The 14,828-nt window shown below is 43.8% G+C and overlaps 1 protein-coding gene across 1 annotated transcript in view; it reads left to right on the plus strand.

Annotated features, from left to right (window-relative positions):
* The window catches only part of DPT (dermatopontin), a 28,867-nt gene that overhangs the window by 12,100 nt on the left and 1,939 nt on the right, over positions 1-14,828 (plus strand). Inside the window, exons 2-3 of the mRNA XM_021682655.1 lie at positions 184-309; positions 11,443-11,550. Coding sequence (XP_021538330.1) covers positions 184-309; positions 11,443-11,550 — 234 coding nt within the window. The remainder of the gene's footprint in view (positions 1-183; positions 310-11,442; positions 11,551-14,828) is intronic.

Here is a 14,828-nt window from a genome sequence, read left to right on the forward strand (position 1 = left end):
CATGCTGGGCACGGAACCTGCTTAAGATTCGCCCTCTCCTTCTGCCCCTCCCCTCCTTCTCTAAAACAAGAGGCATAAATTGTCAGGAACCTAGGTCAGTCAAAGCACGGCCTGGCTCAGGAGCTGTGGGAGCTGGGGTCTTGGGTGTTCTTGCCGTTAGTTCACTTGTTCTCTTCTCTTCAGGTACCAGACGTGCTCCAACAACGGGCTGGTGGCAGGGTTCCAGAGCCGCTACTTTGAGTCCGTGCTGGATCGGGAATGGCAGTTTTACTGCTGTCGGTACAGCAAGAGATGTCCGTATTCCTGCTGGTGAGCCTGGCAGCCAAACACAACACCTCAAGACTCTTGGGGCTGGAGGGGAGCTTGGGGGGGGGGCGCTCTGGTCCCCGTTTCTGACTTCAGATGAGCCTGGGCTGTCATGAACAAGTTTGGAATGCAGCAGGCAGCATGTAGAAGGAAACGAATGTACAAAATTCATGAAAAGGCTAGAATAACATTCTCGCTGGGAGGGACCTCACAGCTCATCAAGCCAATGCATCTACACCCCTCTTTTGGCAGGAAGAAACAAACAGAACTATAGAACAAGGAAGTCCCTTGTCCAAAGTTATGCAGCTATTTCGTGGGAGTGTCACCCCTAGAGCTGAGATCTACTGACTCTTGTTGCAGGACTCTTTCCCTCTATCACAATAACTTCTCATCACATCCAAGGCTGCTGGACCTGTTTGGGAACCTATTTGTTCCTTGTCACCGGTCAGAGTAGCAAACATAGTCTATAATTATAGACCAAAGAAAGAGGCTAGTGTTTTCTAGATCAATTTGTAATTCCAGTTTGTATAATTTTGCTCTTTCCTGCTCCCTGGGCTGATGCCAAATATCCCCTGACCTAGCTTTCAAATTGACTAGGAGAATGTGTATATATTTATTTACCCAGATAATTTCCAATGGGTGTTGACAACACAACTTGTCCCAAGTTCTTCAGTCTAAAAACAAGCCCAGCATTTCTGCCTTGGACAAAGGGATCCAAAGTGTCAACTTTTTTGAAGTGTTTGAAGTGTGGCTCACTCAAGGGATTTATCTCTCTGCAGTGTGGTGCTAGAAAGGACAGCCTTGTGGGTTATGCCTTCTTCTGCCACCAGACAGTATTACTCCACAGATGCCCAAGCAGGGCACCATGGGTCTCGGCACAGGCAACTCCAAAAGCTAAGAGTTTTCTGTTTAAAGTAAAGATAAATTGTAAACCCAGAGCTCAAAGCCAGTAGCTGTAGGATGGAGCAGGGGCTTGTTCCAGCTCTCCAAAGCTGCCCCCATAAAGCAGTTCTTACCCCACCACGGCAGGTGAGCAGGCATGGCTAGGGTGTTTGGACAGAACTGTGACAGATCCTGAAGCAAAGACCTAAAGCCTGCACATGCTGGGGTCGTGTGGAGGAAGCACTGATGGGACAAGAAACTTGAGTTCCTGTCTCTCCCCTCCCCACCTTCCCCTCCCTCCCCTTTTCCCCCTCCTCCCCCTCTTAACAGTGCTGTCTCTGGAATGCCACTTTCCTTTTCTTTGGGCCTCAAGTCCATCACTTAAAATGATGGCCAACTTTGCTGGGTCTCTGAGATTTTTGAGAATCTGATGAAAGCTATAAATCTTGTCTTCAGGAAAAAGAAAATACACTTCAGCATATTTAGACAAAAGTTTACACAGAATTTCCAGGAGCCCTCAAACTCCCTGAAGGCCACCAAAAGATCTTTGAGGTTGTTTTAAGCCCTAAAAATTCCTTGACGCCAAAGGTGCTTTTGCAAAAGGCAATCCAGATGCCCAGAACTGATTTCCAAGACAGGGTGAAGGTCCTAAAGACGACTGGGACCCACTGAGTGGGGAGAGAAGGTAGGAGCCTGCCTTGCCGCTGTGACCTGAGAAGCAGGGCTTTCCCCAATTTTCCTGTCCCCAGTCTGCTAACCGAAAGCCTCCCCAACGGTGAAATCTGCCTCCCTTGTTGAGAGGCATTAAAAGCCAGTTAAAATGTAAATAAATTATCAGAAAGAGTAGGCAACAAACTAATAGTCCGTTAATCCATTACCACATTAGCAAGATTTCCCCTTAGGCTCCAAAGGAAAACCTCAGGGCCCTGTGGGGAGGATGCACAGCCTAAGGGCAGTGGGAGGACCAGGTGTCTGGGGGTCCTAGTTTCTGCCCCTCATGGATGTCTGTTACAGCTCTTAGTGTACTACACTGGGTCTAGACTGGGAGCCTCTGGAGCATACAGGGAACTCATTGATCTTTGCATCCCCAGTGCCCAGTGTAATGCTTGGAACGTAGTGTCTGCTTGATAATTATTGAGTAAATATTGGAATAAATGATTCTGAAGGGCATGCGGAATAAGGTGAAGAGGCCCAGAAAATATAATTTACTTACTTACTCTAAAAGTTTGTTGTTGTTGTTTTTTAACTCTGTTTTTAAATCCCACTCTCCCATCCTTGCCCTAGAATGTAAACTCTATACAAGCAAAGATCTCTGTATTGATATATTCCAAGCCCTTAACTAGTGCCAAGCACTTATTAGGCACTCAATAACATGTGTTGAATGAATGAATAACTTTGGCCTACTTCCTAATTCTGCAAGGATAAAATGAGACATTATATGCCCCGTACTGCTACTGGCTATGATCACACAGAGCTGACCTGTCCCCTGCAGCCCTCCCAGCTCCAGGGTAGACGCAGCCTCCTCCCTAAAAGACAGGCCTTCCAAAGGCTGACTCTACCCAAGGTCATCACAGTCAGGGGTGGGATCGCCCTGCAGGAAGCAGAACCAGTGGCTGGAGCGGGCTGTGCAGAGAAACAAGAGATGGTCCACTTGGACAGTCTACTAGGGAGCCACTGACTCATTGCCCCCCAGGCAGAAGAGGAGGGAGCCCATTCCATCACTGTGAGGACCAGCTTCTCTGCCAAGACAGGTGGGAGAGTCTGCCTCTCTACTGGTCACACAGTCACTGGCTGGTCACCTGGCTTCTGGCCAAACAGAGTAACAACAGGGAGTGGACTTAGGGCCCAAGGCTTTTGGTGACAAGGCAGGCAAGAAACGGAGTCTCACTCGTTTTGGAGAAATTGCCTAACAGCAGAGGTGGGGGTGAATGGAGGTAAGGGTGGGATGAAGGGGAAATAGCTCATCTTCCCAGAGTCCCCAGACTCTGTGGAGTCTGTGATCTGCATCACTATCCTGAGCATTGTTGCTTGAAGTTTACCCTGTTTCTTTGAATGCTGAGACCCAAAAGACATCCAGATCTTTATGTCTCAAAATTCCACTGATTTTCTAATGATGCTCCAGATGGCCATTGGTCATTTGGGGGGGTGGGGGCTGGTTCCAGGCTCCTCCTGCTCCCCACAAGCACTGGATGTCCTTCTGCTCACGTACTTTAGAACTTGGACTTTTCAAGCTCTCTTAGATGCAGCCCACCAATTGCTAAGATGTTAAGAATTTAATGAACATGGAAATATATACGTAGGAACCAAGTCCTGAGGTTAAAGATGAGCAACTTTTCCTCAGTTACCCGAGACATTCAGAGCCCAGTGGCAAAACTTACCCAGAGCCTTGGTCTGCAATGGCCTCCCTCGCCCTCCCCCCCACTCCACCACCGAGACATGTCATTAATGGTCAGCAGAACCCATGGGGGAAAAGAGGAGAGAATTACTCAGAAAGACACAACAAGTCAACTTGGAAGCAAGTCCCCTCTGAGGAAGGCTTTGCTTAGCTGCATCTATTTCTGACTGCACGGTGTTAGAGCTGAGAGCCACTGTGGTTATCTAAGGAAATGGTATTTTTTCAAAGGGAAACTTGGAGAAGCAGCCGAATGAGATTGCAGTATGCACCATGGTATGCAGTGCATGACTCACTATCCCACTGTGGTGTCTAGACGTTTTAGTGGCATCTTTAAATTGCCTGAGTCATGACGTTATATTATGTCTTTCTAAACTACGTGAAGCCTCTAGGGCAAAAATTAAGTCTTATTTCTTCAGCATCTCAGCGTACTGCCTGGCACAAAAGAGACCCTTAATAAATTTTTTGAATGAATGTTGCAGGCCCGTAGAAACAGTAACAGTGGTGAAACCTGACATTGATATGATGATGTTTTAGAGTTGAAAAGGATTCTTTCACAAGCATTATTTTGTTTGATCCTTCTAACAGCCCGTCAGAGGGAGAAGTGTTTTCCCACACCTTCCCACTGTGAAAACTGCTGATAACATTCCTATTTGAAGCCTTCCCTCACGTCACTTAAACTGGCTTGAACTACCTCCCAGGGAACTGGACGCATGTGGGTGGGGACATTTTTCTCTCCCACTTCGAAAGCCATTCTGTAGCACTGAGCCTGACCGTGTTTTGAACTAACTAAATGAGCATCAATCATCTTTGTGTTTGCAAACATTTAAGGATTCAGAAATGGCACCGCTCTTGCAGGAAAACAATACAAATTATCCAACCAACTCCCAAATGAGCACGAGATTTATTTGTTTGGTGGGGACCAAGGTGCGGCTCTCATTTCGGACTGAGAAGTTTCTCGTTGGATATTACAGCCTCGCTGAACTCTGGCCAGAGAGTGAATTTCTGATAGACTCAGATATGCTGTCACTAAACAGTCCCCACTGGGTTGGATGCATATGTAAATTTTACACATATTTATTTATATATGAGAATTCACATTCTTTTTTTTTTTTAAGATTTTATTTATTTATTTGACAGAGAGAGACACAGCGAGAGAGGGAACACAAGCAGGGGGAGTGGGAGAGGGAGAAGCAGGCTTCCCGCAGAGCAGTGAGCCTGATGCGGGGCTCGATCCCAGGACCCTGGGATCATGACCTGAGCTGAAGGCAGACGCTTAACGACTGAGCCACCCAGGCGCCCCGAGAATTCACATTCTTAGACCAGTCGTCTGCAAACCGCAAATACATGTCACTGAAGAAGCCACAACCCTTCAGAGCCTGTTTGTAATAATTCCCCAGTTCCCAAGCAGCTGAGCTGCTGCCTGCCCCACACTAGACTGTCCCCCACGAGCGTGCAGGGCTGGCCAGGCGCAGGCTCTGGGTCCTGGGAACCGACGGTTTTGAATTGAGCATCGATTTCCTTTTCCATGGTTCTCCTCCAGACCTGTGGCCTTTCATTAGATTCACTACATATTATGTTTTGATGAAAAAAAAAATGTTACTCCTCAGAATCAACATAGATGACATTTCAGTTTTCTCCCAACCTTGAGATCCGATGACTCTTGCATGTCACTTCCTCCACTGCGTATCTCCCCTCACTCCCTGAAGCTCAAGTCCTACACCAGAGAGTATTTTTCTTAATTCCTAGGTAGCTCTAGTTAACAACAACAAAATCAGCTAACTAGAACATTCTTCTCCTCTCTCCACCCCAAAACCTCGATCAAAGCTAATCTTTAACTCCTCACCTCATGGCTCAGAATTTAATACAAGATGGGTGGTGTTTGCACGACCAGTCCCCCATGATATCATGGCAGGGACAAGAATGACGTCATAGGCACCCCTACGGCCGTCTCTGTTGCCTCCCGCCCCTGGTCAGGTGTCACTCAGCACTGTGCCCAGAGGCTGGTAAGAAGGGCAGCTTCTATGATGGTTCCTCTGAGCAAGCTGGAAGCTGTTATTATAGAGATAAAGACACCCACACTCCGTTTTAGCTACTTGCCTTTACTGGAATCTAGAGACAATCATTCATTCCTCCATTCATTAATTTATTTAATCAGCCAGCCAATGTGAATGGATATAAAATAAGTACAATTTATAGACTTTGATTCCATTCATTCCCTGTAATGATGATGATGATACTTTTATTTATTGAGCATCTAGCATGTGCTCATGTGTTAGTTCATTCACTTCTCACACACAGAAAATATGACACTTTCACACAAATGAGGGAAGTGAGGTGCAGAAGTTGTGACCCATTCAAAGTTCCAAACTCTGTTCAAACAGGTCTGTCTGCCTCCCAACCGCATGCCTTCTGCACAGAATTGAGCTCTCCCAATCCAGAGGAGAAAGTAAGACCCACACGAGTGAAGTATCAGGTAGCAACACAGTAAGCATCTGGGAGAAAACAAAGAAGAAAGGCGTTATTTCAGCTGGAGCAGAGATGTTGGAGATGTCAGTGTTTAGGACCAAGGTGACCATGATGTAATGTGGCTGATGAAAGCCAGTAGGGATGGAAAGAAATGTGCTTGCTGAGCAGCCCTGAGCGTGGACGGTGAGCTAGAAACTTGGTTCCAAGAGAGCAATTTAGAAAATATTTAGAGGTTTTCCTCCTAATTTAAGTCAGAGATACCTCTGGAACTGTGTTTCCCTCTGTGGTGATACATATTTGAACCATTTGAAATATAAATCTCCAAAATGCTGCAAGAAGACAGACATGAACATGCAAGGTTCTGTCTCATCCCCCCAGGGTCTAGGGTCTCTCCCTAGTGCAGAGGAGGGCACTTTGGTGGCTACAGAGACCTGGTCATTCAGCCCCATGGGTCAGTTCCCCAGCTCTCTGGCAGGGGAAGCCAGGTGGCTGCTCCTTTGCAGGTGCTTTCCTTCGTGCATAACTGCATTTAGGTCTTATTTTTCTCACCTTTGCAAAAATAATTCAAACAGGTTCTGATGCACCTCCTATTGGGGATGCCAGGCCATTAGCAAAATAGTCTAACCTGAAATATGCTCATTCCTGCTAGCTTCCCTGGAAAAGCAGTATGCAAGAGGATTGATCATGAACAAATTCTGTTTATTTAAAAACTTCTCACTGATTTGCCTGTCCAAGAGGGACATACTCCTTGTAGCTGGTAGTAGAATGTGAGGCAACCTCAACACATCAATTCTACAAAGGCTGAATTTCTCGTCCATGCCACTGTGAACTAGATTGTTAAGGTTTATATGCTGCCAGATACCACTGACCCCTTAAGGAGCTCACCAGATTGGTCATCATCATGAAACAAGATGCTTTTATGGGATCCTGGGGGTTTTTGTTGTTGTTTTGTTTGGGGGCGGGGGGAGGAATCCTGTTGTTGTTTTTTTTAATCAAATGCTACATACGTGGTGCTGATAAGTAACAGGACATTAGAATAGGATATTTAAAATAAGGTGCTGATTGGGAAGTGGAGAAAATAGGGGCAAAACAGAATTAGAGGTTGGGTTGACCAGAAGAAGCTTCTCAAAAATGTTATTTGAACGTGGGTTGCTCACCAAAGAATGGGTCAGAAAACATTCTCAGTTTATACTTGTTTAGAGAAAAGCTGAAGCTTCCTCAGGCACCCCCATTCTGGTTTGTTAACGTGTAAATGATGAGTGTTCTTCCAGTTCCTACAGTAGGGAGGCTGTGGGGTGTGCTTCTCTGGTGCCCCACGAAGCAGGATAAGGTGGAGGATGTGATCCTGGCTGACTGTAATCCAGTTGTCCTCACTGCCAGCAGATCAGGCATGTGGCAAACAGATCCTGCTGCTGTGAAGTTTGACTCTAGGTTTAACTACTCCTTAATCACTAATAGAGGTGGATTTTGATGCCATTTTACACTGAGTCGCTCTCTTCTGAGGAATAAATTTAAAACCCCTTCTTTCAACTTTTAAGACTGGTCCTCACTCAAACCTCTGACAACAAGTAAAACTGGACTCTTGATCCAACTAAATTGTATCTCTACTCCCCTCTTTAAAATGGGTGTGAGAACATATATCCGGGCTGGCTCTGTCCAATTTTCACAGCATAGGAGCTAGGACATCTCTCAGCAGCAGGCAGCTCCGATTCTGATAACAGACCGCTCAGCTGCCATGTTTTGATTCTAGTCGGATCTGTTGATAATTTCAGTGCTTTAAGAATCTCAGATGAGCGGGGCGCCTGGGTGGCTCAGTCGGTTAAGTGTCTGCCTTCGGCTCAGGTCGTGATCCCAGAGTCCTGGGATCAAGCCCCGCATCGGTCTCCCTGCTCGTCGGGGAGCCTGCTTCTCCCTCTCCTACTCCCTCCTGCTTGTGTTCCCTCTCTCGCTGTGTCTCTCTCTGTCAAATAAATAAAATCTTTAAAAAAGAAAAAAAAGAATCTCAGATGAGAATATCTTCTATCAATCTTAAAAATCGCTTCAGTTTGATTGGGTTGTCTTCAGCTCCTAAGATTTATTTAATTTTCTTCCATCTCATTCAACCCCATCTAAGAAGTTGTACAAGTGGTTCTACATTATCAAGTTCCTGCTAGGCTTTTCTCAAGCTCTTTTCAAGTTCTCTGTCCTGTCTCGTCTTGCCTGCAGTTGGCAGAGAAAATATTATGGAGTGAGAAAGTGTACCCCAATAGTCACTCATCCAGGAGTGATAGGAGGAACACACACACACACCACACACACACACACACACATACACATACACACACACACACGAGTTCTTTGGAAAAGGGTATGTAAGGATCCCAAAAGAAGAGCTTCAGGGGCGCCTGGGTGGCTCAGATGGTTAAGCGTCTGCCTTCGGCTCAGGTCATGATCCCGGCGTCCTGGGATCGAGCCCCGCATCGGGCTTCCTGCTGAGCAGGGAGCCTGCTTCTCCCTCTCCCTCTGCCTCTCTCCCTGCTCATGCTCTCTCCCTCTCTCTCTCTCTCTGTATCTCTGTGTCTCAAATGAATAAATAAAAAAAAAAAAGAAGAGCTTCAGTTATATACCCATTTCAGTGCTTTGAATAAAGGCGTCTTACTGACTGGCCCTTCCCTTCATCTTACCAAGCTGAAGGCTTGTTCGATTGCTGTAATTGGTCTAAGAATGTATGACAATGCTTAGTACGAAGTATGCTTTGCCAAAAAGCTGCCTGTCGTGACCTAGTAATTCACAAGGAAGCTAGAACCACACAGAACTCTTCCCCACCCGCCCTCAGGAAGCCCAATGCCACCGCTTATGAAACCCTGATTTTCTACTTCCTTATAGCCTCCTTTAATTTCTTGACAAGTCCCTATGCCCAGTCTCAGTGTCTAGCTGACAGTTTAAATTCTGCTTTTTCTCGGAGGTGCTATTACTGGGGCTTTCATTTATTGAGACATTTTGTGTGTGCATGATGTCTTCAAGAACTGAATGGAGACACATCTATCTGGTTCTAAAACTCAGAATCTTAGATCATATTGAAACAGCAGTCCCCTCTATGTATGGTCTTTGCAAGGTTCACTTTCTACTAATCATTTGGACCATTTTTCTTCTGAGTTTTTAGTTTCATAAAGCAGGCATAATTTCCATCAATGTCCAAATTCCTTCCCTGGTCCTCTTAATCCAAGGTTCTGTAAGATAGGCTAAACTTATCTCACAGTTTTGTAACAAAACAACAACAACCAAAAATCAAGTAAAACAAAAACCCGGCTGGGACCAAGTTGGAAATGTACCAATGAGCATGCACCACGCCTTCTCTAGGGCAATCTAGAAATCTACTGGATAGCAGTACCCCCCCAGAGAGGCTTCCAGACAAACTGTCGAGTTAATCGGGGGGCCAGTATCTGATCACTGCCAAAAATGAAGCAATAGAGAATGCCAGTTAAAGTATTGGATAAATTATTCCCCTTTGAAGCTTAACTTCATGATTTTTTTTAAATGCAAGCCTCTCTTTTCTACTTTATTCCATATTTGTTTAACTAACCAAGTAATCTGACATCAAATCAGCAAAAATTTTAAAAATAAATATATAGACTGGTTATTTCCAAATAATTTTGGCAATTATATTTAGTTTAGTGCAGTATTGCCATATGTCGATTCTGCTTTAGAACATATCAAAATGTTTGGCAATTAGCTTTTATACATTGAATCCCAAGAGTGCTTCCAAGTTCTGGAAAATATTTTGTATTCCCTGAAGTAAGGAAAACACCTCCTACCCTATGTCTTTTAATCCTAATTTGCATTATTCACATTTCCTACCAATGCCTCTTTTTTGGATAAACTTTAGTCTAGCACTTGTTAGAATCCTCAGGGATCACAAATCAATGGGATCCAAGTGAGGCCCTATTAAGTCCACTTATGAGTCATTTAACACTTTCATTAGAAAGAAGAAGTCCTTGTTCTAGGTCTCTTTAGAAGCACAAAATAGATTTCTGAATTAGCAGAGCCTTATTTCCCTTCATGAACACATTAAGTGAAAACACATGTAACCCAATCTGGGTTGGGCTTGACATCCTAATGAAGCATAATTATGTATTGAGAAAGGTCTCAGAACAAGGACAGCTATAAAATGTGAGGAAACAATTGTAAGCCTAGAGAATGGGCTTTCAGGGCTCTAGCTAACTCCATGTTATCTTGAGCTAACCATTGATCTTGCTGCATCTAAGCACTGAGATCCTCCTAGGAGACCTTCCAGTTTATAAATCAGTCTTTTTAAGATTTCATGACAATCCTTGCAATATTAAGTCTACATAGCGGAACATCTTTCTATCATCAACATATATACAACAACAACATACAATGACCTGGTGAACCCAAATCAGTTGAAATTCCTGATGCTCAATTACTGCCTTGGAGATACAGATAAAGACTTTGACAGACCCATGTCACACTGAAAGGACTATTTTGGTCCCAAAGATCCCCTTATGAGAATCAAGAGATTCTAGATTTATTCCAGGCGGACCACAGCAAACCTAGAGAGACGCCTGGAATTGACTTAATCTTAGAGGGGACAAAAGGAAAAGGAGAAGGGGGAAAAAGAAACAAAATTGTTCCTATGATTCAACTTCTACCATTTACACATCACACATATTTCTCCTATGTGAAATGTCACTCCCAGTGACAAATGTATAAGGTAACTTTTATTCTTCTATACACCAGGAAACTAAGATTAAGTGACTCTCCCAAGGCCATTTATTTATTCAACAAATACTACGTAGTAGGAAATATTTCAGGTGCCACAAAACAATGGTGGGCAAGGAAAAGGGGAATTTTGTGGGGATTAAGTATTACTTTAATATTTTTCATACATTTTAATCATGACTCGCAGTAAAAAATACATATTAAACTATCACGCCATATATGCATCATAAATACACATACACAGTATATTTGAAACAAAGTTTTTACACACACAAGAACATATCTTTAGTGTGTGCTCTGATATTTTCTACTCTTTCTTTTTTAAAGCCCATTTGGTAATAACCAATTAAATTGATTTCATGATCCACTAATAATCACAATCCATAGTTTGGAAACATGATTCCAGCAGACTTAAATGGCATGGACTAATATTGATATTAATTAATATTTCCTCAAGGCCTGGGGAGTTATCTACATCTTTTTCAGTGTGTAGTTTAATGACAAGAAGAAAGGAGAAGCCGGAGGAAACCACCCATCTTTTCATAGCCTGAAATGGTTTGGTGGAGGCCATCTAACTCTGGCTTGGGTTTCCCATGAAGTTCAAATGCCATCTCTTCTTTGTAATAATAGTGTGTTTTATCTTTTTCCTCTAAACTTTTATTCTTCCCGCATAGGCTGACCACAGAATATCCAGGCCACTATGGGGAAGAAATGGACATGATTTCCTACAATTACGACTACTATATGCGAGGAGCAACCACCACTTTCTCTGCAGTGGAAAGGTGAGCCTTCCCAGGGGCTAGGAGCTAAAGGAGCCAGGGATCAGCTCTGAGCAAGGACCATGTCAGCAGGAATTTACATCCGGGATTTTCCCTACTTTCTTTCTTTTTTTTTTTTAATTTTATTTTATTATGTTATGTTAATCACCATCATTAGCTTTTGATGTAGTGTCCCTACTTTATTTCTACTTGGTCTAGAATTCACTGAGAGTTTCCTGGGTGGTGGAAGGCCATGGGAATGGAGCTATTCTCATAAACCCATTTCATGGAATAGCTCACCCTTGGAGATGAGGATGGGCTCCAGGCCACTCAGAGCAGAAGAGCCTCATCTTGGTCTCCCATGATGTTCTAAGCTCTGCCCTTCACTCGATTTCAAAGAGCACTTTTTCTGACCCAATGTTAGGAGGAGAGGGCAAAAATGGTTGAAGGACCATCCACTGTCAAATTGGAACCCCACGGATGCCGATGCTGGTCTCTAGATGACCCCCATCTTGGGTTGCAAGGAGGGAGAGAAGAGAAGGGGAAGGGACTCCACCATACTTAGAAAGGAAAGGGGAGGATTTACATAACCTGAAGGCAAAACAAACTTCTTCCATCTCCTTTCCTAATAAGCTCCCCAATCCTATCCCAAACACTCAAAACAAAACAATAAGAACATGAGAACTCTTCTCCCAACTAATATAGACAGAGGTGTCGATAAATTCAGGTATTTTCAGTCAGGTGATAATCACTTTACACAGCACATGAATTCCTGAAAAGTCACCAATAAATGTTTTGCAAACAAAAGTTACATTAACTCCTTAAATAATGGACTATGATGAATGTGAGTGTGACTTATCTTTCAGGGATATTTATGTTTTCAAATGAAATGACATCTCACCTAACCAAATTAACATGACCCAGAATTTACAAAAACAAAAACAGGGGCGCCCTGGGTAGCTCAGTCGTTAAGTGTCTGCCTTCAGCTCAAGTCATGATCCCAGGGTTCTGGGATTGAGCCCCACATCGGGCTCCCTGCTCCCCGGGAAGCCTGCTTCTCCCTCTCCCACTCCCCTGCTTTTGTTCCCTCTCTGGCTGTGTCTCTCTCTGTCAAATAAATAAATAAAATCTTAAAAAAAAACAAACAATAGAACAAACATTAAATAGCTCTGAAAAGGCACACTACATGGTGCAGGCTCCACAAACAAAGACCTTTATGTTTATTCCTAAGAGAGCCCCTCATTTCTCACACATTAATCATTTTTATTTTAGATCCATTTTTTTAAAGATTTTATTTATTTATTCATGACAGACAGAGAGAGAGAGAGAGAGGCAGAGGGAGAAGCAGGCTCCCAAGGAGCAGGGAGCCCGATGCGGGACTCAATCCCAGGACCCTGAGATCATGACCTGAGCCGAAGGCAGACGCTCAACCATCTGAGCCACCCAGGCGCCCTAGATCCATTTTTAAGTAGCTTAGTTAACTATTTTCTAGAAGCAGAAAACTAAAATATGAACAGGGAAAATAATACATAAAATGAAACTCTTCACCAGTGAGAATAGCTAAACGACATAACACGCACACAAAATATATTTAAGAAAAGGAAAGACTTAAGAACTCAAAACCATGGGAGCCTGGAGACAATTAGCAAGTGTGTCGCCCCAAGGGCAGACTGGATAACAGTGCAGTAGGGCGTTCAGAATTCTTAACAATGTCTCCATGTCAATAAGAAAATTAGTTCTGCATTGCCTGGTTAAGAAGGCAAGAAGGAATATAATAAAGAAAGAATACCTTCTAAAATTACTACTGCATATATATATATATATGCTTATATATATAATTGGATATTTTCACTGCATACATATCAAAATATCCAATTCCTATTAGCTTGAAATTTTTCAGTTATGTAGATTAACCCAGAACCTTGAAAAACTGAGCTATCATGTCATGCATTTGTTTAAAATGAACATGCCCGTGTGATTTTGCTGTTGTCACTAACAATCGGTGGCTTAAAGATCCACAGCATGTGTTCCTTCAGCTCTGCTGAAAGATGCTAAGGCCACAGCGTCGGAGAAATAGCATCAGTGCAGGACCTACTGGGCAGGGACTTTCCTTCCATATGCAAATCAGAGTGGGTTCCTCCTGGAACGGAGTTGCTCAGCCTGAGCACTATTGACATCCGGGACAGGTAAGTTCTCCGTTGCAGGAGCCTGTCCTGTCATGCCAGATGTTTAGCGGTATCCTTGGCCCCAGTCACTAGATGGCAGTAGTAACCTCCCCTCCCCCATAGTTATGACAACTAAAATCCCCCTGGGGAGCAAAAGTGTCCCTGCTTGAGAGCCACTGGTCTGGAAAGAAATCAGACTGAGCCTGATTGAGTCCCTTGGTTCTCTTAGGACCAAGTTTAAAATTTGCTCAGCATCAATTAACAGTCTCTTGAAAGAGTAGTGTGAATGCCTGGCTTAAGAGCCTACTTATCTGTCTGTTGGTATACAGATAAGTAAGACTTGCCTACAGTAATGAAATTCATCTGATAAACATGCACGCCACCAATTTGCTAATCTCCATCTAAAAGAAGCCATGTCCTCTGTTGACAGCTGCAGGAATAAATACTAATACATAGTTGGACACCAAGACTCTCAGGACTTGTACCAGGAGACCCTCTTCCTAATCATTGTAAACAAATGACTTGGAGCAGCAGACTCAGAACTGCAAAGCCTGACTTAGGTTGACCAGCATGTCCCCTAGCTGCTGGCAAGAGGTATCTCCCAGAACTAAGTGGGGTCAGTCCCACGTTCCAGATCAGAGGCTGGAGGGAGACCTTCTCAGTATTGGTTGTTGTTTAAGATAAACCAACCTAGGAAGAAGCCTTGCAGGTTGAAAGGGAGAAGGGTAATTCAAAGATTAACTGACCCAGCTGTGCTTTGGAAGGATTTGCGTGATCATATATGGAATGACTCTTTATATTTGCCCTTTGTTGGGACTTTGCAAAGGATGTGACAGCCGTGTCCTCTGATGGGGTTATGGGCATGTAGTTATGGGGGTATTGTAGTGTAAGACGAAGAGCAAGATTTCAGTTCAACACACTTGGAATCTGAAGTTGTCACCTCATTATCTTAAAGAAGGTCACATGTTTCTCTGAGTCTGCTTCTCCACCTAAATCATGAATCATGGTGAAGATTAAATGAGCACACTGTACACCATTGCAATGCTTGATATACTGAACTCACTCAGAGCACAATGGTTACGATCAACATATCGCCATTAAACGATGTTACACTGGAAGAACACCATGCAGAGTAGG

This window comes from Neomonachus schauinslandi, chromosome 6 (assembly GCF_002201575.2).
Source record: "Neomonachus schauinslandi chromosome 6, ASM220157v2, whole genome shotgun sequence".
Lineage (NCBI taxonomy): Eukaryota > Metazoa > Chordata > Mammalia > Carnivora > Phocidae > Neomonachus > Neomonachus schauinslandi.